Source organism: Entelurus aequoreus, linkage group LG13 (assembly GCF_033978785.1).
Source record: "Entelurus aequoreus isolate RoL-2023_Sb linkage group LG13, RoL_Eaeq_v1.1, whole genome shotgun sequence".
Lineage (NCBI taxonomy): Eukaryota > Metazoa > Chordata > Actinopteri > Syngnathiformes > Syngnathidae > Entelurus > Entelurus aequoreus.
Window position 1 is genome coordinate 40,969,994 of NC_084743.1, and position 27,429 is coordinate 40,997,422.

At 41.1% G+C, this 27,429-nt stretch overlaps 1 protein-coding gene across 6 annotated transcripts in view; it reads left to right on the forward strand.

The window, feature by feature from the left end:
- The window catches only part of fat3a (FAT atypical cadherin 3a), a 325,923-nt gene that overhangs the window by 223,752 nt on the left and 74,742 nt on the right, over positions 1 to 27,429 (forward strand). For all 6 annotated transcript variants that reach the window (XM_062067850.1, XM_062067851.1, XM_062067853.1 and 3 more), the window contains 7 exons: positions 1,528 to 2,899; positions 4,682 to 4,878; positions 5,017 to 5,170; positions 8,595 to 8,828; positions 14,870 to 15,262; positions 19,209 to 19,423; positions 22,347 to 22,484. In XM_062067850.1, the coding sequence (XP_061923834.1) occupies positions 1,528 to 2,899; positions 4,682 to 4,878; positions 5,017 to 5,170; positions 8,595 to 8,828; positions 14,870 to 15,262; positions 19,209 to 19,423; positions 22,347 to 22,484 (2,703 nt within the window). The remainder of the gene's footprint in view (positions 1 to 1,527; positions 2,900 to 4,681; positions 4,879 to 5,016; positions 5,171 to 8,594; positions 8,829 to 14,869; positions 15,263 to 19,208; positions 19,424 to 22,346; positions 22,485 to 27,429) is intronic.

The window sequence follows — 27,429 nt, forward strand, 5'->3', positions numbered from 1 at the left end:
TAACGGTTCACAAAAATCTCGGTTCGGTACGTACCTCGATTTAGAGGTCACGGTTCGGTTTATTTTTGGTACAGTAAGAAAACAACAAAATGTAAATTTTCTGGTTAGTTATTTACCAAATTTGTAAACAATGGCTTTATCCTTTTAACATTGGGAACACTATAATAATTCTGCCCAAAAATAGAAATATCTCTGTGTGTGATGGATGTGAGCCACCACTAGGCTGATCAGTGCAACAGCAGGCAGTCATGAATGCTAAGGATAACAATAACATACATATACACACAGGGTCGATTGCCAGGGTTAATGTGGTCAACATATAAAAAATAAAATATAAACAAAACTAAATAAGATAAGGCTCAGAATTGGTTTCTTAACAACACCTTTCTACATATAAAGTGCAACATTAAACTGTTTCAAGTTGTTGCTCAGATTAAATAAAATGACAAAACCTTTCTTCTACATATAAAAAATGCAACATTAAACAGTTTCAAGTCAACTCAGCCTCAGATTAACTTTTCTTTTTTCCCCCCCAGCCTTTAACCCTGGTGACTTTCACTCAATCTTCATGTTTTTTGCCAGAAAAATCAGTTTATCCACATTGTCTGCGGAAAGAGCAGACCTGCTTCTAGTTACAATGTCTCCAGCTGTGGAAAATACTCTTTCGCTGGGCACGGAGGTAGCAGGTATGGCGAGGTAGTGCCTGGCTAACTTGGCAGTAAGAGGATATGTGGGCTCATTGTTCTTCCACCATAGAAGTGGGTCAAAATCTAGTTTTTAATGCAATATGGTCTTAAATCTGCTGCTATATAAACACCAACGGAATTTGTTATTGCTTTAGCCCTGTCTGACTCGCCGAGGAGAGGCTGCTTGAATGCGGTGGGGAGCTGTGTTTGCACCACGCTCGTATTTCTCTTCGTTAAAGCGATGTTCACTTGGGTGTGATGCCGCTTCAAATGGATTAGCATGTTTGAGGTGTTGCCAGAAGCATACCCTACTGCTGCTGAACAATGTCAGCAAACCGTTTTCGCTTTGTCCGCCTCTCGTCCTCCATTGTCGTATCGCACCGCAAAGCCGAAGTGTTCCCAAACGAAGCAGGAGGGTCTTCCAGCTCTGGATTTTGCATGTTGTCGTAGCCCGGTCGTTGCTAGCATTCCGTGTGTTGTGCCTCAGTGTGCATTGTTTACACAACGTGCAGTACGCTACTTATGTCCGTCCGTGCGGTGCGCTACTTAATATGTTCGTGTGGAAACTCGTTCGGTGCACCTCCGTTTTGAACCGAACCCCCCGTACCGAAACGGTTCAATACAAATACATGTACCGTTACACCCTTAATATACACACACACACACACACACACACACACACACACACACACACACACACACACACACACACACACACACACACACACACACACACACACACACACACACACACACACACACACACACACACAATACATGCATTTTTAATAAACATATACCGGCACATCTAATTGATAATATATATTTTTTATTATTCTAGGTAAAGGCAGCAGATGCAGACCCTCATGTTTATGGTCAAGTTATGTATTCCTTTGTCAGTGACGTTGGCAAGAACCAATTCAGCATTGATGCAAGTGGCATGATCACCACAATGGAAAAGCTTGATCGTGAAGATTCTGCAAATAAAGACATTGTATTAACAGTGCTTGCCCAAGACCCCGGTGGACATGCATCTTACTGTACAGTAAGAGTTACACTTTTGGACGATAATGACAATACACCTCATTTCGGTGCAACTGAATACAGAGCTTCTGTCAAATCGGACGTGGCAACAGGTTTTTTTGTGATACAGATTCAGGCCAGTGATCCTGATGATGGTACCAATGCCAAAGTGACATATTCACTCTACAGTGAGGCACAGGTCCCTGTGGCAGACATTTTGGAGATTGACCCTGAAAATGGCTGGATGGTTACCAAAGGAAGCTTTAGTCACTTGAGGAACTCAGTGTTATCTTTTTTTGTAAAAGCTGTAGATGGTGGAAATCCAGTTCGCCACTCACTAGTGTCTGTCTACATTCATGTTCTGTCTCCAGATGGCATCATCCCCTCATTTGGTCAACACAAGTACTTATTCAGCATATCAGAGGACACACCAATAGGCTACGCTATAGGTATGGTGCGTCTTAACAATCCTCCTGGATATGACATCTTTACAACTACCTTTTCCCTGATTAATGGAGAGAATGGAGAAAACAACCAAGATGTGGTATTTGTGATAGATAAAGGTATTGGTGTGATCAAGCTGGATAAGCCATTGGACCATGAATTTATTAAAGAATACCACTTCAAAGTTCTTGCCACAGTACGACAGAATAAGCTGGATTCTGTAACTTCTGTTGATGTTGATGTCAAAGTACTCGACTTGAATGACAACAAACCATCCTTTGAGACCAACTCCTATGAAGTTACTGTTTTTGAAGGAATACCAATTGGCACAAAGATTATTCAAGTCCAAGCACATGACTTAGACTCAGGTGCTAATGGACAAGTAACATACAGTCTTGGGACATTAATTCAATCAGAGCATGATTCAGATGAACTGATTCGAATGTTCGGCGTTGACAGCAACACGGGCTGGATATCATCCCAGAAGAACCTGGACCATGAGTCCAATCCATCATACACATTTACAGTGATTGCTTCAGATCTAGGGGAGACCATATCTCTTTCGAGTACCACCACCATTAAAGTGGCAGTATCAGATATCAATGACAATCCACCCATTTTCTTGGAGCAACAGTATATTGGTACAGTTAAGGAGAGTGACCCACCAGGAGAAGTGGTTACTGTGCTCAACACTAGAGACAATGACAGTTCTGCGATCAACCGACAAGTCAGCTACCACATAACTGGTGAGTACTGTAACATTTTTGTCCAATGCAACCTGTTGAAGTAGACCATGTTTAAGTTGACAACTCGTTCAAGTCAACTAACTCATCGAATGGTTCACCGTGCTTTTGTTACTAAAATGTGCTAGTTTGAACCGTTTTCCTCATAAGAAAAGGTGGTGGCACTCACACAAAAAACAGACTGAATCAACAACATGTGAGATTCTTTGTTTGGACATATTCAATTGAATGATACGCAGGCAAACAGACTATTTTTTACGTGCAATGTTTGGCTGTGTGACAACCGAGATGATGTACAAAAGTGGGGGCAAGATTTAGCCAAAAATTTGCATTGTATACCGAATCATACAGAAAGTGGGCCGTGCGAAAACCTAAGGCCCTTTACCACCAAAAGTTTAGGAAATGTTGATTCCTCGAACCTCTGGTTCCTCATCTATAGGTTCCTGTAGACGTGTGTGGTTTGTGTTTCCACCACATTTCACAGTTTAGGGTAGGTTATGCAAATCAGGCTGACGATGTATGGAGGAGTGGTTTTCTTTACGGATACTATGTAAATAAACAGACAATATTAGGTCACAGTTATTTTACTAAAATGTAAGTAATTGAAATACAAAGCAAACATATACAAAACGATATGATTTAAAAAATAAAGTGTACCAAGTTGTTCATAAAAACTTAAGTTTTTGTCCGCAATGTCTAACAGTCAGAAAGTCGCCCTCTCGGTACATGAGGGTCAGGCGACCTTTTGGTCCATTTGAGCTGTAAATAACAATCTATAAATAATAAATGTCAGGGTTTCTCCCAAGCCGACAACATAAACACATTGGCTTTAGCGTTAGCTTGTTAGCATTAGCATTCTGTTCACTCGGGTTAAGGCTATAACTACACAAATGAAGTGTAACTGACTACTTTTACACCATGTAATAAAGTAAATAGTTAATATTTGACGTTATTTAACTTCGTTCCACTCGTGTGCTGCCTGCTTTTTTTCCACATTTATCCAACGAAGTCAGAATAGCAGCTGAGGTTGCTGCTTCGAGTCCGGCGTCATACTCCTCCGTAAACACGTTTAAGAGTCCGTCCACTTGAAGGTTGTAAACACTATTAAACAACAATAATGCATATAGTTTAAAGACTACGGCGGAGTAAAAACACTCCAAAATAGTTCCACTGATTAGCGTTCTTCAGCACAAAGACGCCCCACAAAGTTTCTGCAGTTTCTTCTTTCTCTACGCTGTGAGGTTTGTTTTAATAGAAATACACAAGAAATAAGAAATAAACAAGTTGCCGCATATATTCCAATGGCGGTTGTGTTTATAAAATTAGGTTTTAGGGAACGCCCGCCACTGTGTTCAACCAATCAGCTTTCGACAGCACAGCCTGCCCCTGAAAAGATTCCTGGTCGCTTGGAAAAGTCCCACTGAGCGAGGAGGAACTCCGAAAGGTTCCTGAAGAACTAAATCTACCCGGGTAGTTTTTGGTGGAAACACAGGGTGAACTTTATGTGTGAACATTCCTGAAAAAGTTCCTGCGGTGGAAAAAGGCCTCTAGAGTTACCACAGTACTGAATTATACACACAAATAACATAACACCTTGCTACTCCTGATATGTGTTTGCCCACAGTAACAGTATTCGGATATAGTAAACTAATAATAGGTAGTACGAATAATCTTTTTTCATTCTTTACAATACTAATCATTTGGATACAATATGAATGAACAAATTGGGACAACAAACGATGCAAGCACATGGTTTACTAACCTGTGTTTCTTCATGTTTTTCAGGTGGAAACTATCGTGGTGTGTTTGCTCTGGGCCTGGTTCAGGGTGAATGGAAAATGTATGTGAAAGGACCACTGGACAGGGAGGAATGCAACCATTACATTATTAATGTCACTTCTAGTGATGGACTATTTTTTTCCCAAGCAACCGTGGAGGTTACAGTGACGGATGCCAATGACAACAACCCTGTTTGTGATCAGGTGAGTTTTAAGACACCATTTTTTAGCTGCACTAGTTTTGGATGTATTAGAGACCTACTGCACATTATTTTAGATTGAATGTAGCAATCTCCTGTCAAAGCCTGATACAGTATTGATTCCTGTGTTTTCTGTCCACAGGCACGTTACACTGCATTAATTCCAGAGAATCTCCCAGTGGATAATGTCCTGCTTAAAGTTGGTGCCACTGATGCAGATGTAGGCATCAATGCCTGGATCCAATACTCCTTACATGGTCGTGGATCTCATGACTTCAGTATTAACCCAGACACAGGTGAGAATGCTTTTGGAAAGTATTTGTTTAATGTCACCCATGAGATTATGTTACTATGGCTGTGTAAAATAGAACTCAAAATGTTTATTTTGAACAGAAGAAAGACATTTTTTTGTCTTTCTCTTAATTTCGTGTAACAAAAAAAAGCCAGATGTTTTTCACATATTTTTTCGCGAGTTGCACTACATCTTCAAAAAGGAGTATAAATAATACCTTAAATTGTTCTATCCCCTTGCTAACTTACCCATATCAATAATACTAAAATATGCACAAATGTGACACTCTGTTGTTAGACCGTGAAAATAATCATGTTGATAGTAATAGCTTTGCTCTTTTAATGTCCTTTGTGTTTTTTGATGTTTGATGTTTCCCCTGTTACACACATGCTTATGTGTGTTATGGCTATGATGTTTTTTCCCCTTAGCCTCACTCTGGACCCCCTCTCCAGGGGCCCAGGGTTAGACTGAATTTGTTTTTTTCTCACCCCAGCGTTTACCTGTTTCTCACCTTTTTTGTAAGGGGTGCCGGAAGTTGGCAGACCCGTCAGTGATCCTGTTCTGTCTCCCTGTAATGTTTGTCTGATCTTAAAGTTAAAGTACCAATGATTGTCACACACACACACACACACACACTAGGTGTGGTGAAATTTGTCCTCTGCATTAGACCCATCCCCTTGTTCACCCCCTGGGAGGTGAGGGGAGCAGTGAGCAGCAGCGGTGGCCGTGCTCGGTAATCATTTTTGGTGATTTAACCCCCAATTCCAAACCTTGATGCTGAGTGCCAAGCAGGGAGGTAATGGGTCCCATTTTTATAGTCTTTGGTATGACTTGGCCGGGGTTTGAACTCACAACCTACCGATCTCAGGACGGACACTCTGACCACTTTTGAATGGGATTGTGCTGAAAATCTTAATTTCCCCTCGGGATTAATAAAATATTTCTGATTCTGATTAATAGTAACGGCGATAAGGCTAATGACCAACAAAGACAAAAGAAACAGTAACAGTACCAATAAACACTACAACAGTGATGTCATTACAAAAAACAGATGACTAATGAATGGTGAATGTTAAGATTCGTTATTAGTTGTATTTCAAAATATTCATGTGTGGACATTGTTTTAGCTCTGAGTACTAACTGTTCCAGAGTTTTATCCCAGGAACTGAAGAGAACATGTTTTCAGTTGTGTTTTAATAGAATTTGGGAATTTTGCCTATCATTCACAATCCCTGTATGAGACAAGCACACATATATTTTCTATTTTTTATGTATTCTAACTTGTGAATAAACGCTGGCAAATGTCAGATGACAATGGAGGTAATGGGATTCGCTCTATTACGCCTATAAAGCGCTCTAAAAAAACATTAAAAAAAACCTCCATCAACGTTTTATTTACTTGCTGTAAGTTTACATGTAATGTAGTAAAAGGCACATTTATAATAACATGTAATATTTACATATTTATGTCATGTTAAGCATTTTGCGGTGCAGTAGTACACATACACATCACACTGTTCACTATTTCCTTCAACAACAACAACTACGACTACTTTGGGACAAATGATGATCCAAAAACCTATATTTTTGAGCCTGAATATCAGAAGGATGGGCTAAAAAATTTTAGAAGCGGAGTGATAAGCAGATCCAGCTAGTGCTTAACAAGAAATACAAACTACAAACATAATAAAACAATCACTTACTCTACAATGTCTGCTCTGAGTGGGATGCCGACTGATAGTATGTTTAAATGTTCCCGTTTAAATAAAAAAAATATTTATAATCCTCACACAGGTTAAAAAATAAAAATAAATTGGGCGCAAACAAGCGTCATTTCATGTGTTTCTCGCCAGCTCTGGGTATTAGTTGAATGTAAAAGTTTACCAAATACTCGGTTTATGGCCACAACCTTCTGCTATACAAAAAAAAATGCACGATTTATAATCTAGCACAAACTTTTACCAACTAACTTCTACCAACTAACTAAGTATGTCAAAGGCTAGATAAGCTAGTTAGCTCTCTGTGATCATGGCACCGCTACGTTCCTCGGCGTTGGCGCTTATAATAAACGTATTGCTAATACTTAGTAATATTCAGGTCACAACATGTAAGTGGAGTATTGTTGGCGGTTTTTGTATGTTTTTTAAGAGGGCTTTTTTGGCGCAATAAATTAATTCCTTTGACTGCATTGTTAGCCACCTCATACTTGCTGTACATAAACAATTAGAATGCTTTAAAAAAAACAGAAAATGTTTTCTTTTCTTACATAGTGGTTGTGAATTATAGGCAAAATTCCCAAAAAAGTGCAGTTCCTGTTTAAGTAGTACATTCCAAAAGTAGTAAAATCTCATCACACCCTGTAATATTTGTATCATTGGCAAACAATATGAAGATATTTTGTCATTGATGTATAAGATGAATAGTTTTCAGACCGAGCACTTCCCCCTGTGGAACACCACAGAATATTTAAAAAAACAGCTAAGGGAGAATTTCTAATTAAAAGTAATTAAAAGAGAATTAATTAAATGTGTCCAGCTTTACAAACTGTTTACTGTTTTTTAAATAACTTTTGACTCATTCCGATGCTTTTCCCATAATTCCATAACAATCCAGTTCATTGATTAAAATGTCATGGGTTTTTTTAAGAGGTCTATGAGCACACCTTATGTAAATTAATTGTTACCTGTGGCATTTGAGATTTATTCATGCTGCCTGTCGGAGAGCAGTTTTACTTGTCTATAAACTCATCTAATCTATTATTAAAGAGTGTCTCTGGGATTTTTTGAGAATTGTAGGAGAAGAGAATTGGATCTGCAATTTGTAAAGTGTGTTAATCTCCAGTTTTGTACAACTGTATGACTTTTGCTATTTTAGGAAACTGGCCAGTTTAGACAGAGGGATTTAAACTTTAATTTAAAAGTTTTATAGGTTTCTTAGTACTGTTGTACTAATGCTCGCGTTTCAGGTGGCCAGAAGGTTTGATGTGTTAAAGCTCAATGTTTCTTTTCCCTCCTCACGTAATTTTCCAACGCCTTTGGTGGAAAATAGCACGCTAAATGTCATCCTCTGAAACAGTGAAGAAGTCCCATACGATTGAAGCCATATTTGTCTACAGTGAGCTCACAGGAAGTTTATGATTGGCAGTTTACAGTATGAGCAGGAAAAAAGGAGTGCTTGATTTGCTCAACCTAACCCTGTACAGCACAGGCTGTTTTTTTGTTTAGTTTTTTTGGTTATCAAATCATTTTTTTTTAGTTATCAGATGTATTTTTATCGCGTCATAATTCCTCACATTGGCCCGATAATTTATAGCACAACCCTAGTGAATATAATTTTGATCGGTGGATAATTTGTTTTTGTATGTCTTACTGTCTATTGTATCTCAATCTCTTAGTGTTTTATGTGCTTTTAATAACTTCGATGACTAGGTGAGGTCAAGTCATCTGTAACTCTGGACCGCGAGGTTACATCCAACTACTGGCTGGTTGCCCAGGCTACCGATGGTGGTGGACGGTGGTGCCGTGCTGAGGTGCAGGTGGAAGTGACGGATGTGAATGACAACCCACCCATCTTTACCCTTCAACAATATACAGCAAGTGTATATGAAGACACTGCCACTAAAGCCCCTCTCACTCGTATCCAAGCCATAGACCCTGATGAAGGTTGTATATATACTTATAATACTCTATTACCTCACTATTTTTCACCCATCCATCCATCCATCCAATCATTTTCTACCGCTTGTCCTTGTACTTTTATATTATATTCTTGGCAATTACTTTGATCAATATACTGTATGTAACGAAAATGAAAACATACATTCATAGTTCAGATAAAAAAATGTTTTGTTCCATTTTACCTTTACATTATATGTTTTATTTATCATCAGTATTCTTGTAGTCAATTACAGTGGCACCTAGATTTTTGTTAGTAATCCGTTACAAAACCTTTGATGAAAAATTAATTGTATGAAAAGGGAAGCAATGTAAGAAACAATGCAAATCCAAATAATCAATTTCAGATTCCCAAAAATATGAACCCAAAACATTTTAAAATAATATTGTTAGTGTACATGCGGAAAAAATGTGACTGCAGTACTTATAAATGACAAATAAAATAGAAAAAATAACACTTAACATCAATTTTATCTCCATTGAAGATTTTTGTTGGCAAAGATGGTGATAAGCGAGGAGGGGAGGTCACATAGAAGCCATTTTCATACTGGGCTATGAGTTAGTGTTTTAATTCAATAGTGTTTCTCCCTATTAACCAAAGTGCTGGTAATTGTAGCTTTCTTTGGCCTCATGGTGGTTTATTTTGCAGTCATACTCAACAAAAAAGCACAAAGTTTAACGGTCTGATTTACTAGTGGTTTGGATGTAATAAAACATGTGCAAACTTGATAGCGCATGCACATATTATAGAACAGCTTGTGCATCGAAGACAGTGTATCTTAATTGAGCAAAATAGCGGCTGCAATCCATTTAGCTTGTTTGTCTTCATGTATATGCAGAACAGCTGCAGCTGCTGGTCTTCAAGTAGGGGAAGCTCATTTTCAGGTACTTTCTAAACATAAGTACAATCTCCAGTAACAGAAACAAGATATAAAAATGCTAGATTTGACAAAGTAAACGACATGAAAAAAATCACCAGCAGACACCAAAACGCATCAGTTGAATTAGTTTTAATCAGCCCCTTAAGTCATCCAGCAGCTATAACATTATATAATTATATTGATAAATAGACAAGATGTCTAATGTTTTTTATTTATGACAGTCAATGTATAGAATAGAATGCTTTTTTGTTATCAAACATGAGCGCATGATGAAAATACAGGTAGCTACTCTTTTAAGTGTAGTTTAAAGTACCAGAAGAGGGTAAAACAATTTAATGCTTAATTGTGTTTCATTGTATCCATTAAAACATATCCAATTTTATCTACAATCCTCAAAGTATGTGAAAATACTGTCTAAACATAACAAATTCAGTTGGCTTCAGTTGGTTTCCATAGCTTCTACGTCACTGGAGTAACACTTCTGATGTGCTGTTTATCATTCAAAATGAGATTTATACTATTTTGATCGTATCTAAACTGAACAAAAATATAAACGCAACACTTTTGTCTTTGCTCCCATTTTTAATGAGTTGAACTCAAATATCTAAAACTTCTACTATATACACAAAATACCTATTCCTCTCAAATAGTGTTCACAAATCTGAATCTGTGTTAGTGAGCATTTTTCTTTGCCAAGATAAGCCATCCCACCTCACAGATGTGGCATATCAAGATGTTGATTAAACAGCATGATTAATGCGCAGGTGTGCCTTAGGCTGCCCACAATAAAAGGCCACTCTGAAATGTGCAGTTGTATCACACAGTACAATGCCACAGATGTCTCAAGTTCTGAGGGAGCGTGCGATTGGCATGCTGACTGCAGGAATGTCCACCAGAGCTGTTGCCCGTGAATTGAATGTTCATTTCTCTACCATAAGGCGTCTCCAAAGGCGTTTCAGATAATTTTGCTGTACATTCAACCGGCCTCACAACCGCAGACCACGTGTAACCACACCAGCCCAGGACCTCCACATCCAGCAGGTGCACCTCCATGATCGTCTGAGACCAGACCAGACCAGCTGCTGCAACAATTGATTTGCATAACCAAAGAATTTCTGCACAAACTGTGAGAAACCATCTCAGGAAAGCTCATCTGCATGCTCGTCATTCTCATCGGGGTCTCGACGTGACTACAGTTTGTTGCCATAACCGACTTGGGTGGGCAAATGCTCACATTCGATGGCGTCTGGCACGTTGGAGAGGTGTTCTCTTCACGGATGAATCCAGGTTTTCACTGTACAGGGCAGATGGCAGAGTGAGTGTGTGGCGTCGTGTAGGAGAGTGGTTTGCTGATGTCAACGTGTTAATCGAGTGGCCCATGGCGGGGGTGTGGTTATGTTATTGGCTAGCAGGCGTATGTTATGGACAACGAACGCAAGTGCATTTTATTGAATGCGTTTTGAATGCACAGAGATAATATGACGAGATCCTGAGGCCCATTGTTGTGCCATTCACCCGAGACCATCACCTCATGTTGCAGCATGAAAATGCACGGCCCCATATTGCAAGGATCTGTACACAATTCCTTAGAGCTGAAAACATAACAGTTCTTGCATGGCCAACATATTCACCAGTCATGTCACCTATTGAGCATGTTTGGGATGCTGTGGATCGCTTGTCCCTCTTGGGGTCGCGGGGGTGGTTCGAGCCTATCCCAGCTGCATTCGAGTGGAAGGCAGGGTACACCCTGGACAAGTCGCCACCTCATCGCAGCAGCGCGTTCCAGTTCCTGCCAATATCCAGCATCTTTGCACAGCCATTGAAGAGGAGTGGACCAACATTCCACAGGCCACAATCAACAACCTGATCAACTCTATGCAAAGGTGATGTGTTGCACTGTGTGAGGCAGATCCCCAATAAAACAAAACTGCACATTTCAAAGTGGCCTTTTATTGTGGGCAGCCTAAGGCACACCTGTGCAATAATCATGCTGTTCAATCAGCATCTTGATATGCCACACCTGTGAAGTGGGATGGATTATCTTGGCAAAGAAGAAGTGCTCACTAACACAAATTTAAACAGATTTGTGAATAATATTTGAGAGGAATAGGTTTTTTGTGTAAATAGTAAAAGTTTTAGATCTTTGAGTTCAACTCATGATAAATGGGATTAAAAACAAAAGCTCAGCTTCTCAACCAGGATGTCAGGGATGATGGTATTGAATGCTGAGCTGTAGTTGACGAACAGCATCCTGACATAGGTATCCTGGAGTTCTAGATGTTCCACTGCTAAGTGGAGAGCAGTGGTGATGGCAGCCTCTGTCGAGCGATTTGGCCTGTAGGCAAACTGGTGTGGATCAAAGTTCTGGGGGAGCCAGGCTTTGATATATTGGAGAACAAGCTTTTCAAAACACTTCATAGCCACAGATGTCAGTGCCACTGGTCTGTAGTCATTTAAGCCTTTTGTCGCTGTCCTCTTGGTAACTGGGATGACAGTAGCTGCTTTAATGGAGATGGTTGTGCCTTCTTGGGCACAACCATCACCCAGGACCTCAAGTGGGAGCCTACCATCAGCTCCCTCATCAAGAAGGCCCAGCAGAGGATGCACTTCCTGCGGCAGCTGAGGAAACTTAAGGTGCCGACCGAGATGCTGATGCAAAAAAAACTCAGCCATCATCGAGTCCATCCTCACCTCCTCCATCACCGTGTGGTTCCCCGGCGCCACAGTCCAGGATAAGCATCGACTGCGGGGCATCGTACGTGCTACTGAGAAGGTGATTGGCTGCAGCTCCCATCCCTCCAGGACCTGTTCTCCTCAAGAACCAGGAGGCGTGTGGGTCGGATCAGAGCTGACTCTTCTCACCCTGGTCACAAACTATTCTCCCCTCCCCCCTCAGGCAGGAGACTACGGTCCATCCAGACCCACACCTCCCGCCACCTGAACAGTTTTTTCCCCTCGGCCATCAGGCACATGAACAATAACAAGATCTGATAGCTCAGGCACATCTCATTGTATTACCTATTCTGTGTTATGTGTTTTATGTTGCACGATTGCACCAAGAAAAATTCCTAGTTTGTGAACCCGTTCTCAAACAATGGCAATAAAAGCTATTCTGATTGTGATTGTGATTCTGATTCTTAATACAAGGCAAGGCTTGGGCTAATGCCAGGGATGAATTGAATATCCCTGTCAGTTGTCCTGCCTGCTGGTCTGCACAGTCCCGGAGCACCTTGCTCAGTATACCATTCGGCCCAGCTGCTTTATGTGGGTTAATAGCCTTGAGTGCCCGCCTCACCTGGTGAGGATTAGAGGGTAGGAGGGCCATCTGGGATGTGACTGGTCTAAATGACTCGAAACGGGCAAAAATGTGATTGACTTTCTCCGCTAGTGAGTCTTCCGTGTTGTTGGTTGCCGATGGTAGCTCGTCAGATGCCTTGTAACCCACTCCCCAATACTCCACTTTCACGGCCTTGATGCCTCTCCTTAGGTCAAATCTAGCCCTGTCCCCTGACTGGAAGGAAGAGTTTTAGGCACTCAAAAATGCCTTGACCTCTGAGGTCCACAGTGACAGTGTTTGTACAGTGTATAATATGAGACAGCACAGCAACTGCCTCTCCTGTAGCTCCAGATGGTTGAACATTGATCATGCAGTGGTCTGAAAGCAGTCGTGCAGCTGGAAGAATGCCCCGGCTGGCAGGTCTTAACAGTCCTGGTCATAAATTGGCTCCTCTTCTGGAGGGTGGTGTAGGCAGGAACAACGAGCAGGGAGAGTTGGTCAGACGCTTCAGATTAGAGTAAACCCGGTCCAAGATATTCTCACCTTTAGCCGTGCATCGGGAGCACATTCTTCAATCAAAATTGTTAAAGTCCCCAGCCACAACAAAGGCTCCTTCTGGATGGAGTTGTGTCTGCTTGTTGACAGCATCATGCAGTAGGGAGAAGGCTAAACTAATGCTATGTTGGGGTGGTAAATTTTGCTGTTAGAATTACACAGAGACCTCTCTGGGTAGGTAGAAGGGTCTGCATACTACTGACATTGCCTTTAGATCATTCAGTATGTAGACGCAGATCCCTCCCCATCGGCTCTTACCAAAGTCTTCAAAGCGGTGCAGGCCGTCGGCCTGTTCGCTGAAAAGTACAGTATGTCGGTGATGTGCGAGTGTAGCCACAATTCTGTGATGATAATCGCATAACTGTCCCAAAACATGTTGTAGCTTGCCAACCATAGTTCCAGTGCGTCTGTTTTTGTTGATGCTGATGCTGATGGATATATGTTGACAAGCATAAATAGGATGGACGATTCTCTGTCTATCGTCCGTCTTTATAGCGCTATCACCTCCTCTTGTGTGTGCAACTGCCAGTTTGCACATACTTTTCACGTGTTTTATTACACGCAAACCTTGATGAGGCCCATTGTCTTCCAGCATCATCATTATAGCTGCTTGATGACTTAAGGGGCTGACACTAAAACTAATTTCTAAAAAGTGGTGCAAAAAATTTTGCTTTACTGTCTAAATCACAATGGATGCGTGTTTCTATAGCCAGAGAATAGTGACAGATCATAGTGTCTTCTGCACATTCCACAACATAGCAAAACACCAGAGGTTTGAGTATAATGCCAAGGATGTCGGGATAAATGACCTTTTCCATGGTGACAACAGGTAATAAAAGCACTTGTTATCAATTACGGACGTTTTAGTAGATCACAGGCAACATGCCCACTAATAGTATGTTCATTTTTTTTACTTTGCACACAGTATTTAGCGCTTGTTATTTGAAATCAGCCTTTAAGTCACCAACACATGGGATTCTTTGTACGAGCACTCGATTCCCAACCATGGTACGCAGGCAAACCGAGTAGTTTGTTGCGGTCAATGTTAGGTGGTACTTTACTATAAATGAAACGGTACAAAAAATCTGGGGGAAAGTTTTGGCGAACAATTTTGTCGAAAACCAAATCCTACAAAAAGTGGGGCATAACCTTGTTACCACTGTATGTCTTCGTTCGTGCATGCCACTCTTCTTTTCATCTGTTCAGTTTAAGTTAATGTATTAATGATATTGACTTATTAAATAATTATACTGTCCTATATGTTTGTTTGGCATGTCAAATTGAAAAATAACTAAATACTTACTGTGTTTGTGCAGCTGGTCCAGGACGTACTGTTGTGTACTCCTTAGCAGACTCTGCCGAAGGCTCCTTCTCCATTGATAAAACATCAGGCATCATCATCCTTGAACGTATCCTCGACCGTGAGATTCAGCCATCTTATCAGATAACAGTCTGTGCATCTGATCAGGGGTTACCTATGCCCCTCTCGTCAGTGGTCAATGTTACAATCACTGTGCTGGACATAAATGACAACCCACCAGTGTTTGAGCGTCGGGATTGGCTGGTGACTATCCCAGAGGATGTGGGAATGGGCACCAAGATTCTCACTGTGTACGCAGCTAGCAAGGACATTGGGACGAATGCAGAGATAAATTACAGTATTCGGTCTGGAAATGAGCATGGAAAGTTCATTATCCACCCTCATACTGGTGAGTGTGTATGGTAATCTTAAAATAACACACGCACAGTCATCACTTGCTCTTAAATGTAGCTCATTATTGTCTCATTTCTCCTTCAAAGTGGAACCCACTTAACTTGGCAGTATTAACTTAGATGCTACCACAGTAACTAACAAAATGTCCCCAAAAACATTTGCAATTTTTTAATTGTCAACCACAGGAAAAAAAAATGTGCGCATGTAACCCAAAAGTTGTAATTGAAATTACCCCAGATGGTCTGTAACAGGGGTGCCCATTCGGTCGATTGCGAGCTACCGGTCGATTGCGGAGGGTGTGTCAGTCGATCGCCAGCCAGGCATTACAAAAATAGATCTAAAAACTAGCGATCATCAATATTTACTATGACGTCACTTTCGTCACTTGACGAGAATAACCCATTTACCATTTACTGGGAATTATGTCTGATTCCAATCAATGCAAGTCATCAGAATCAGGTAATACACCAACTTATATTCTTGTCTTCATGAAAGAAAATAATCTATATGTGTTAAACAGGCTTGTATTATTATTAAACACCTTTAAAATGTTAACAAAAAATGTACCTTCCATAAATAAATGAATATACATTATTAATAAATGGGGAATTATACTGAATTAAAGCAAACTGCTGTCCATTAACCAAAAAAATGTTTTAATAAAACACTTAAGTATTCAAACATGCACTTTTACTTACTTTCTATTATAAGTTTTTAAACCCAGAATTTAGGGAGAAAGAATCAACACACCAACATGCCAAAACCAAATAAAAAAGTGAAAAAGAAAGGTTGAGAGAATACAGAGAAAGAGTGAAGGCTGACCCAGTTAACACCACGAATATTTGAAGAAGGAGTAAAAAATACATACTGTAAGTAAAGACATGGGAGAAGCAAAGTTTGAAGTCATCAATGATTTTTTCGGCCAGGGAGCAAAGGAAGGCAACCCTAGACCTGGAGGTCAAAGACTATGTTTTCACTGCAGGCCAAAGTGGAACAAAACTGATTTTTTCGAAATCTTGACTTTTTACAGCTCACTGTTCATATTATAATTAACATGATCTTCATCAAACTCCAGTATAAATGCGTACAGGCCCAAATGTGGCCCCAATGTGGCCTCGATATCACATGTGCAGTTCCATAAAGTGAAAACAAAGGCAGGTGATGGGATTCTTCAAATGCAAAAGGAAGTCACTACTACAGGAGAAAAATGGTCACCACAGATCAGCGTGTTAATGGGTTTGTGCCGTGGCTGTTGTGTAGAGGAAGTAGTTCGATGATGAAAGATAACTGAAGGAGGAAGAAGAAAATAATTCTAAAAAGAAAAGTGATCGTGCAGCACACATGAATGACGTAGCTCGACCAAAGATTATGTAAAAGTCGTATACAAGTCGAATTGCTATTTAAACTGCAGTGACATTTGAAAAGATCAGATTCCAAACGGATTCGGACTACCTCCTGATGTGGCCCAACATGATATGAAAATATCAGATTTGAAGCATTTTGGAGCATTTTGACTGGCACAAATGATCCAATCTGATTTGGTGTCCAGTGTAAACAGAGCTAAAGTAATGCACATTAGTTTTCAGAAGCCTGACAGTAATATGAAGTGTTTCTTCTTCTCTGAATACTGAATACATCCACTTTGTACTGCTTGTCCATCTTGGGGTTACGGGGTGGCTGGAGCCTATCCAAGCTGCATTCGGGTGGAAGGTGGGCTACACTCTGGACAAGTCGCCACCTCATCGAAGGGCCAACACAAATAGACATCTTTCACACTCACATTCACACACCAGGGTCAATTAAGTGTTGCTAATCAACCTAACCCCAGGTGCATTTCTTTGGAGGTGGAAGGGTCCTATCCCCAGTTGTATGTTTTTGGAGATGGGAGGAAGCCGGAGTACCCACAAAGTCGTGGGAAAAACATGCTAACTCCACACAGAAAGATCCCGAGCTCAGCAATATAACCTAGGACCTTCTCTCTATGAGGCACGAGCGCTAACCACTGCTCCACCGTGCTGCCGCTTAATACTGAATCAACGTGGGTACTTATATTCAACAGATATTAACAGTTTTCTCCAAAAATAAATTATTTTATTGACTGCAAAACATAAGTGTTTGCAATATTTCCAAAATAAAGCATGTTATAAGTTAATATTAAGCAATGCGGTTGAGGGAATATGATACAACCTTGCAAACAAAATAGTGGTCACTACCAAAACATGTGCAGTCTCTACCGAAACACTCTGTGTTACAAAGAATATATACATTAGAAAGAAATAAAGAAATATTGAGTTATCAACAAAATCATTGTGGTACTGATTGGTTAAATCTGTGTTCAATTTCATAAATTATTAACTCTGAAATCCATCTGATCAACGTTATGCATTTTATCAAGAAAGATTGCATTTCTATTTTAAAGAATTGTATATATTGAAGTAAGAAAATGTGTTAAAATATTAATTTGTATGGATTTTGTTGTGAAAAACCTCAATAATTATTTAAAAAAATAATCTTTACACAAGTTAAGTAAGCATTATATTAACAGGGTAACATAACATATAAAGTTAAAGTTAAAGTACCAATGATTGTCACACACACACTAGGTGTGGCGAAATTATTCTCTGCATTTGACCCATCACCCTTGATCACCCCCTGGGAGGTGAGGGGAGCAGTGGGCAGCAGCGGTGGCCATGCCCGGGAATCATTTTTGGTGATTCAACCCCCTATTCCAACCCTTAATGCTGAGTGCCAAGCAGGGAGGTAATGGGTCCCATTTTTATAGTCTTTGGTATGACTAAGCTGGGGTTTGAACTCACAACCTACCGATCTCAGGGCGGACACTCTAACCACTAGGCCACTGAGTAGTATAACATGTTATATTCATATTTAAAGGCTATAATTTGGTAGTGACAAATTTGGGGAGAGAAAAAAACATTCCCAAATATTCTGAAAATACAAGTTGACTGTTCTTTTTACAGAAATGTGTACTTCAGATATTGTACTATTTGTTTAGGGACCAAGTTTTGAGAATACAACTTACAAAATTAAAAAAAAAAAAAATATATATATATATATATATATATATATATATATATATATATATATATATATATATATATATATATATATATATATATATATATATATATATATATATATATATATATATCCATCCATCCACCCACCCATGAATGGATATATATACAGTATATATATACGACCGCAGGGACACAACATTAGGTACACCTGCACTGCAGGTTCATATGTTTTTAAATTTGACTGTGATGATGCAGTCGTACCTCACCAGCCATTAACCTCACCGCACGCCACTGATATATATATATATATATATATATATATATATATGTGTGTGTGTGTGTGTTTATATATATATATATATATATATATATATATATATATATATATATATATATATATATGTGTGTGTGTGTGTGTGTTTATATATATATATATATATATATATATATATATATATATATATATATATATATATATATATATGTGTGTGTGTGTGTGTGTTTATATATATATATATATATATATATATATATATATATATATATATATATATATATATATATATATATATATATATATATATACATACATATATACATATATATATATATATATATATACTGTATATATATATATATATATATATATTTATGAGGTAGATCACCTTGTGTATATATCTATATGGACAAATTGAGAAAAAGAAAGTCGACAAACTGCCATAGGTTAAAAAAAATAGTTGAATATGGCCCCATTGTCCGTGTTACCAATGTTACATTTTGGTTTCGGTTTCGGTGACAATGACAAATGCTTATGTAGACACGATAAATGGGATCCACGCTACCGCACTATTTTTTTTTCATCGTACATCAATGTTTTCTTTTTTTTCTCTTCCTCTCTCTCAGGTGCCATTACAGTTGCTGAGTTTCTTGACTATGAAACATGCAAGGACTACTTCCTAACACTAGAGGCTCGAGATGGTGGTACACCTCCACTAAGTGCCATTACGACAGTTAACATAAACCTAACAGATGTTAATGATAACAGTCCCATGTTCAGCCGTGAACTTTACACAGCTGTTGTATCAGAGGAGGCCTCCATTGGAGAGTCGATTGTACAGGTAGGTTCAAATCAGTTTTTTTCTTTATGCAAGCATGCACGAGTGAGTCATTTACTCAGCCTGGGAACTTTCTGGACCATTCAGCCTTGATCATTTTACCTGCAAACTGTCAAATTGTTTGAAGTTAATGCCTGTGTTGAGAGTCAAACAATTATGACATCATAAATTAAAGAAACCCATCTGTATTCGCACATTCATTCATTTATTCTCTATGCCGTTTGTCCTTATGTGTGTCACTGGTGAACTTTTCCACCTGACTTTGGGCGAGAGGCTGTGCACTAGACAATCACCGGGGGACAAACATTCACACATATGGGCAATTTAGAGTCTCTTATGGAATCCCATGCACACCAGGAAGAAAATGCAAACTCCACACAGAGATGTTCCAACAGATTTGAATCTTTGATCTTCTGACTGTAAGGTGGACAGGCAAACCACTAGGTTACCATATACATTTTGATTAGCATTTATATAAAAATGTATGGTACTATACCAAAACCTGAAACAGTTCTATCTGGATTTGGAGTTTCATTTACAGTGGGGAAAGTTAAGTATTTGATCCCCTGCTGAGTTGTACGTGTCACCCCAATTAACAATCCAGGACGTTTACAATAGGTTGTGGGTGAGAGACTGCGTGTAAAAAAAAAATCAGGAAAAAGTAATTCAGTAGAGGTTATACATGAATTTGTATTTGATGGATTTATGTTATTAGAGTGCAAAATTATAAAACAGTCAAATTATATCTTTACTAACACATTTATACAAAATAGTAACTTCAAATGACCTTTTGGATATTATTTTCTCTTTTGAAAATACTTGAGTATTCAATGACCAATTTTATAAGTCTTTTCAACAACTGCCATGAGCCTTCTCTTTTTTTATCACCTTTTTGTGATTCTGCCTGAATTAGGCAGACGTGCAAATCTCTTTGAGTCATTTATTTGGCAGAAACTGGAAGATTGCAAGTTTATTTGTATTTAGTCTGTCTTTAACTTGAAACATCCAACGAGCTCATTCTTAATGATACCAGTTCATAGAAGTACCCACCCCAGCCACTAGCCCATCCACCAGATCCATCATGTGTAACTCTTTCAGTGGCCCGTAAAACCTTTGAACAACTCTCTTCAAATATTCACTTGCCCAATCTTGGTGATTCTGCTGCAATTGTTGTTCAAGATTAAAGATTCAAAATGCTTTATTATTGTCCATTCTTTAACATGTACAAGACACATAAGAACTGAAATTTCATTTTCGGCACAGTCCCACTAAGAAAAGACATACGTTACAGGGGGACAAGACGGGACTTACAGTGCTCCTTAAAAAAGGTGGGAAAAAGGTGATAGTTGGAAGGGGGGAAAGAGTAAAAAAAATATCAGTCTAAGGCTGGACACTCAGGAGGGGTACAGACTGAGTCCAAGGAAAAAACCTCACATAGCATAGCACACATAAACATGATACATATAATCACAAGAACTCGCAACAGAGGGGCGGGATTTGGGGTCCTGGAGGCCGGCTGCTGCTATAAAGCGCTACTCAGCCGTCCACAACCCCGAAGAGGAATTAAGCAGTGGTGAAGGCGTTGATTGGGGAAGGGGCGGGTGCATGCATGTATGCCCAGTTAACTTGGGTGAGATGTTGAAATGTTTTTGTGGACTGGGGCCGATCTCAAAGTTCGACACCAGGTGTTATTGAAAAAAAGGAAGGTCAAAAGCGTCCATCGTTGAGGAGTCATCGGGGGAGTTTTTCAGAACAGCCTGTTCCTGCGTCAAGGCCATTCGAGGGAGTCAAATCGTAGATTAGGATGTTGTTTTCTTTGAGCAGTCAAAACAATGACTTGCCTGCTCTGTGTCCGTGCTGGTTCTCTCAAATTCAATTTAATTCTCCTTCTCAAAACTTCTCAATGATGAGATCCATTTTTCAATTCAGATCAGAAATCGCCACAGTCTGTGTTCCCACAGCCCGACCCAATCCTTCCATCGCGACGAACAGTCGTTGGGCTCCTTGAGTGGCTGCCATCGTCTTCCGAATTTGACGATACACCAGAGCAATGCCCAGCCCAATCAGCAGGGCAGCCAGGCTCCCCCAAACCTCTTGTCCTTGTCGAAAAGACTGTCAATTGCGTCGAGAGTCCAGCTGATCATATCCATGTTTGATGTTTAAATTTGAGGACAGCGCAAAGAAAGAGGCTTCACAAAAGTTCAGACAGGACTTTACATTGATTATGCCATTGAACACTTGATGTGCTGGACTCTGAAAATGAAAAATAAGTAGAGTTACATTATCTCCAATGAGTCTGTTTGCATTGTCTTTCGAATGTATTGTTGTTGCTTAATTTAATTTTTAGCTCAATAGTGTTAACAATGAAAACAAAAACACACATCTAATTGCACAACATACCATTGTAGTCCAATGTCTGTGAAACTCATTCGTTAATATAATAAATTGATTCCCTTGTGTTCAATTGTTGAATACAGCATTTAAATGTCCGACTTAAATCAAAAACGTATATAATTTCTTGTCAATGAGTAAGCATTCTGACCCCCACATACCTGTGTGCCCATTAGGCACATTATCCTTACTCCAGTCTTTTTAAGAAACTACTCCTAAACTCTCTTCATTTTGTGGATTGAAGGCAGAGAAATACTGCGCATGGGCATCCATGTACATCCCTACTGTCAAAGGTGGAAAGATAGTGTTTTGGAGATATTTCTCTGACCAAAATCCCTCCTGAAATGTTTGCAATTTTGTTGACCAACTTCAACAAACTTGCTTGCTTGCCTTAATGTAATACAAATCTTGGTAACAATAAACATAAAAATTGTATAAAAATGTGTGTGTGTGTGTGTGTGTGTGTGTGTGTGTGTGTGCGTGTGTGCGTGTGTGTGTGTGTGTGTGTGTGTGTGTGTGTGTGTGTGTGTTGCAGCTTTCAGCAGAGGATACAGACAGCCAGTTGAATGGGGAAATCCTCTATTCTATTGTTAGTGGGGACCGAGACAACCAGTTTTTCATTGACCCACTCAGCGGGATCATCAGCGTCAACAAGCATCTGGACCGTGAGACAGTAAGGGCCCACACACATATGTAGGGACACTTTAATATACTTTAATATAGCGTTTGTCTATTCAAAATTGCAATTCACCATCTGAGAGATTTTAAACGCAAGCAGATATCATCCGCTATAACTACTAATAATACTACTAGTAATAACTAACAAACAGAGGTTGTAACATTTGTATACCTCACTTGTGCATCTTGTCCTGCATATAGCTTTTATTTTATTTTGTCTAAAGTGTAACATGTATAACATTCACATTTATAAAAAAAAAATAAAAAAATTTGAAATGCCATTTTATTTGCATGCCTTATATGGAAAAAAGTCTCAAGAAAGGAAAATGTTCTATATTCTAAGTGCTATTGTTATTCTTATCGTGATAACGATTTATAGTTTGGTTTTAAAGCCACAGTTTGGGGGTTTTCCGTACAGTGGTAGAACAGTGTGAAAAACATTTCACGTCTTTGCTTTTGTGGGAACAGCTCTAAAGAGTTTTAAAAATGAAGAAAAAACATTGCAAATTGCCGGCAGGCAATTCTTCAAAAAATAAAATGATCAAATAAAAATTGAAATTACATGTTTTTCATTAATATAGAATAATGTATCATGCTTAATTATCTAAACAAAATCTTATCTTTTTGTTTTAAGGGACAAGGCAAATTAGTAGGACTGTAATGATTTGTTTTTAGAAAAAATTCGATTCGATTCAGAATTTGTCATTACCGTGAAGAGATGTTTTTTTGGTTTTTTTAGAACGATGTGATCAGTGAGTTGAAATTGATTCAATTAATGTTTGGTAACAAATATAAACTGGTGTTACTGTGAAATAAACACTAGCTATTGGACACTGCAGTTCAGAATTTGCAATAAAAGCACAGTAAGCAACATATTAACAATAGATTGACCTGCTAAATAAAGTTCCCCGACCCGGCCATACAGTATTTGTTCTTTGCCCTGGCGTCCCTGATAACGGACAGTGTCCCAGGTGTGCGAAAGCATGTATGCTGTGACGACTGGGTCGCATCGTGATGCGGGGTTTTGTTCTCCCAGGATGCAAACGGACTTCGGACACAGCATGCAGGTAGGAAATTATTTATGTTTAAAATAAATCAGACGGGAACAAAGAAAAACATGCTCAAACACGGACGGCAAAAACCAAAGGGGCTAGCGTGGAATCTAGCAACAAACAGAGCCTAGCGTGGAAGCTAGTCTACAGGTAGCAGGAATCAAAAGTAGGCATCTGTTGCATAAAGCAAATTAGGAAGCCAGAGCGAGTGAGGCCGCCATGGCAACTGAAACACACAAACTCAAAAGGTGCTGAAAACACAAATGACTCGAAAAAACGTTAACAGAATATGATCCGGGCAGCGGATCATAAGTGAATAAGTGTGAATAAGTGAATTATATTTATATAGTGCTTTTCTCTAGTGACTCAAAGCGCTTTTACATAGGGAAACCCAATATTTAAATTACATTTAAACCAGTGTGGGTAGCACTGGGAGCAGGTGGGTAAAGTGTCTTGCCCAAGGACACAATGGCAGTGACTAGGATGGCGGAAGCGGGGATCGAACCTGCAACCCTCAAGTTGTTGGCACGGCCGCTCTACAGTATACCCCCTTAAAGGACAGATTCCAGATGTCCCTTGGAAAAAATAAAATCCAAAAAACTAAGAGGCAGTTCAAGAGTCAAGGGAGGGCGGAGGGAGGACTTGGTGGTGGAATCCACCAAGTCCACCGGGCACGAGTCAGGTGGCGACGGTGAATGGAACGCCGCTGCCGCAGGCGAGGCGGGCGACCACGGAAAGGCCACATCCGTGGCCGACGAGGAGATGGGCGTTAGTGATGCCAGAACCCCAGCAGCCTAAGAGTTTTACGCCCAATTTGTGGGCGTCGCTGCTGTCTACGCCCGGGGCGTCCATGAATTGGCCCTCCAGAGGGCCGCATGCAGGCGTCTGATGGCTGCTTGCGCAGCCGGCCAGCCGGAGGTCGCGGAGGCGTCGACGATGGCGACGAGGAGGGTGGCGGCGCCGTGGGAAGGACCGCCGGAGACGACGAGGAGGGTGGCGGCGCCATGGGAAGGCCCACCGGAGACGAGGAAGGTGGCGGCGCCGTAGGAAGGCCTGCCGGAGACGAAGAAGGAGCAGACGTCGGCGTGGAAGCGGCAGACGTCGGCGTGGAAGCGGCAGACGTCGTCGTTGGCGCAGGCGTGGAAGCGGCAGGCGGTGGCGCAGGCGTGGAAGCGGCAGGTGTCGTCAGCGTGGACGCGGCAGGCGTCGTCGTCGGCGCAGGCGTGGAAGGGGCAGGCGGCGGCGGCGTAGAAGCGACGGCGGCGTAGAAGCGGCGGTGTGGACATGCGGCAGCTGGTGCAGGTTCTGGTGCTAGCCTTGGAGCCGCGACTGGTGCTAGCCTTGGAGCAGGTACTGGAGGTGACCTTGGAGCAGGTGGGGTTGCTAGCCTTGGAGCAGGAAGGGTTGCTAGCCTTGGAGCAGGGACAGGTAGGGTTGCTAGCCTTGGAGCAGGGACAGGAACCGGTGCTAGCCTTGAAGCAGCGACAGGAGCTTGCCTTGGAGCTGCGACAGGAGCTGGTCGCGAAGCCGGTGCTGGTATGGAAACCAGTCTTGAAGCCGGTGCTGGTGTGGAAATCAGTCTTGAAGCCGGTGCTGGTGTGGAAATCAGTCTTGGAGCTGGTGCTGGTGTGGAAACCAGTCTTGAAGCTGGTGCTGGTGTGGAAACCAGTCTTGGAGCCGGTGCTGGTGTGGAAACCAGTCTTGGAGCTGGTGCTGTTGTGGAAACCAGTCTTGGAGCTGGTGCTGGTGTGGAAACCAGTCTTGGAGCCGGTGCTGGTGTGGAAACCAGTCTTGGAGCTGGTGCTGTTGTGGAAACCAGTCTTGGAGCTGGAGCCGGTGCTGGTGTGGAAACCAGTCTTGGAGCTGGTGCTGGTGAGGAAACCAGTCTTGGAGCCGGTGCTGGTGTGGAAACCAGTCTTGGAGCCGGTGCTGGTGTGGAAACCAGTCTTGGAGCAGGTACTAGCCGTGACTTTGGTGGAGGTGTCCTGGCTGGGGGTTGCGACTTGGCATGCCGAAGGACTGGTGGTGGTGGCCGGGCCGGAGGTTGCTGCCTGTCTGGGCGCAGCTGTGCCAACCCACTAGCACAGCTCCCAGCACTATCCCCCCCCCCCCCCCCCCCTCAAGAAGCGGATACCAGACGCGCTCCTTGCGGTCTGGAACCGTCTTTAGGGGTGGGTGGAGGGAGGCCAGGAGGGGGGTATACTCCTCCCCTTTAAATTGTCCAAAATGTCTATTCACACCCCCCACTTGAGACTGGGTGGGAGCACAGGGGAAAAAGTATGTGCAGTGGGTGGAGCAATAGTGACTGGGGGCGGAGCCAAAGTCACTGGAGGTGGAGCTTGAGTCCTGGAGTACAAGGACAAACCTGGTGAGCGGGTCCGTAAAAAAATGTCTTGGTAATGTTTTATTTTGGAATTAAGGTCCTTAGAAGGCGGCTGACAAAAAGAAGCAGAAGATAGAAGAAAAAAAATCTTGGTCTCTGACGTCATCAGAAGTGGGCGGAGTGACGTCATCAGGGGGCACCAATGGAATGACGTCATTGTTGCCGCTGTCCAGGCGAAGTGGTCGATTGGGTTACCAAACATCTGAGGAGGGGAAACCTGGGCTGCTTGTAGCTTGCTGTGTTCCGGAGGGAAAAAATGTGGGATTGGTGCGTCTCTGTCACGAACCGAAGCCTTCTTATGTGACTTCTGCCTTCGCTGACGCATCCGAGCTGGCTGTGAGCGAAGATCCCCGGGCCAGATGGAGTCGATCGGGACCAAAACACCTCCAGGTCCCCACATCATATCGTCCTCTGGAGAACAGCGGAGCGTCTCTGCTTCCATAGCTCGGAGCACCATCTACGCACTTTCTTGCATTTCCTCGACGCCCATTGCGAGAGAACTGTTATCTGCTGGCTTCCTACTGTGATGACCGGGTCGCATCGTGATGCGGGGTTTTGTTCTCCCAGGATGCATTATTTATTTTTAAAATAAACCAGACGGTAACAAAGAAAAACGTGCTCAAAACACGGACGGCAAAAACCAAAGGGGCTAGCGTGGAAGCTAGCAACAAATAGAGCCTAGCGTGGAAGCTAGTCTATAGGTAGCAGGAATCAAAAGTCGTCATCTGTTGCATAAAGCAAATTAGGAAGCCAGACCGAGTGAGGCCAGGGCATAGACTAAATAGCTCTCTGATTAGTGCCCGGGCAACAGGTGCTCTTCCCGAACAGTAACCAGAGGCAGGTGAATGTAATCTGCCGTTATGGCAACTGAAACACACAAACTCAAAAGGTGCTGAAAACACAGGTGACTCGAAAAAACGTAAACAGACTATGATCCGGGCAGCGGATCATAACATATGCCCTCTCATCCTTGCTTCCTAAGTTCCATATACTCCTTAATCCATCTGTTGTATTTATTTGTTTCTGATTAAATTAATTTTCCTTGGCTGCCAGAAGTTGGTGCATTGGCGTAACTAACTCCGCTGTCACTTTCATTGTGTCGGTCGCATCTTTTTAATCATTTTAATTTTAAGGGGGTCCTATTATGAAAAAACAACTTTTCTTACCTGTTGAAACCTGTTTTTGTGTTTTGGGATCCCCATAAATCCTGAACACTTCAAATCAAACCATGAAGGCATGGCGGGGTAATTTATAAAACAATTTTGCTTTGAAAGCCGTTTGAAATTTGACACTTAAGTGACGTATTTTGCTTTTGTTACATCAACAGATATGTCCATAAATGGTAGAGGTTTACCCAATGAGCTTTGAGTGAGTTCGCAAATGTTATGCAGATGGATTCCTAAGTTGTAGTCAATAAATTCCTTGTTTTTCTCCATTCTCTGTTTCGTACACACACTGCTGTTGCAATTTTTAATAAAAAAGTAGCCTAGAGTTCTAACTTATAT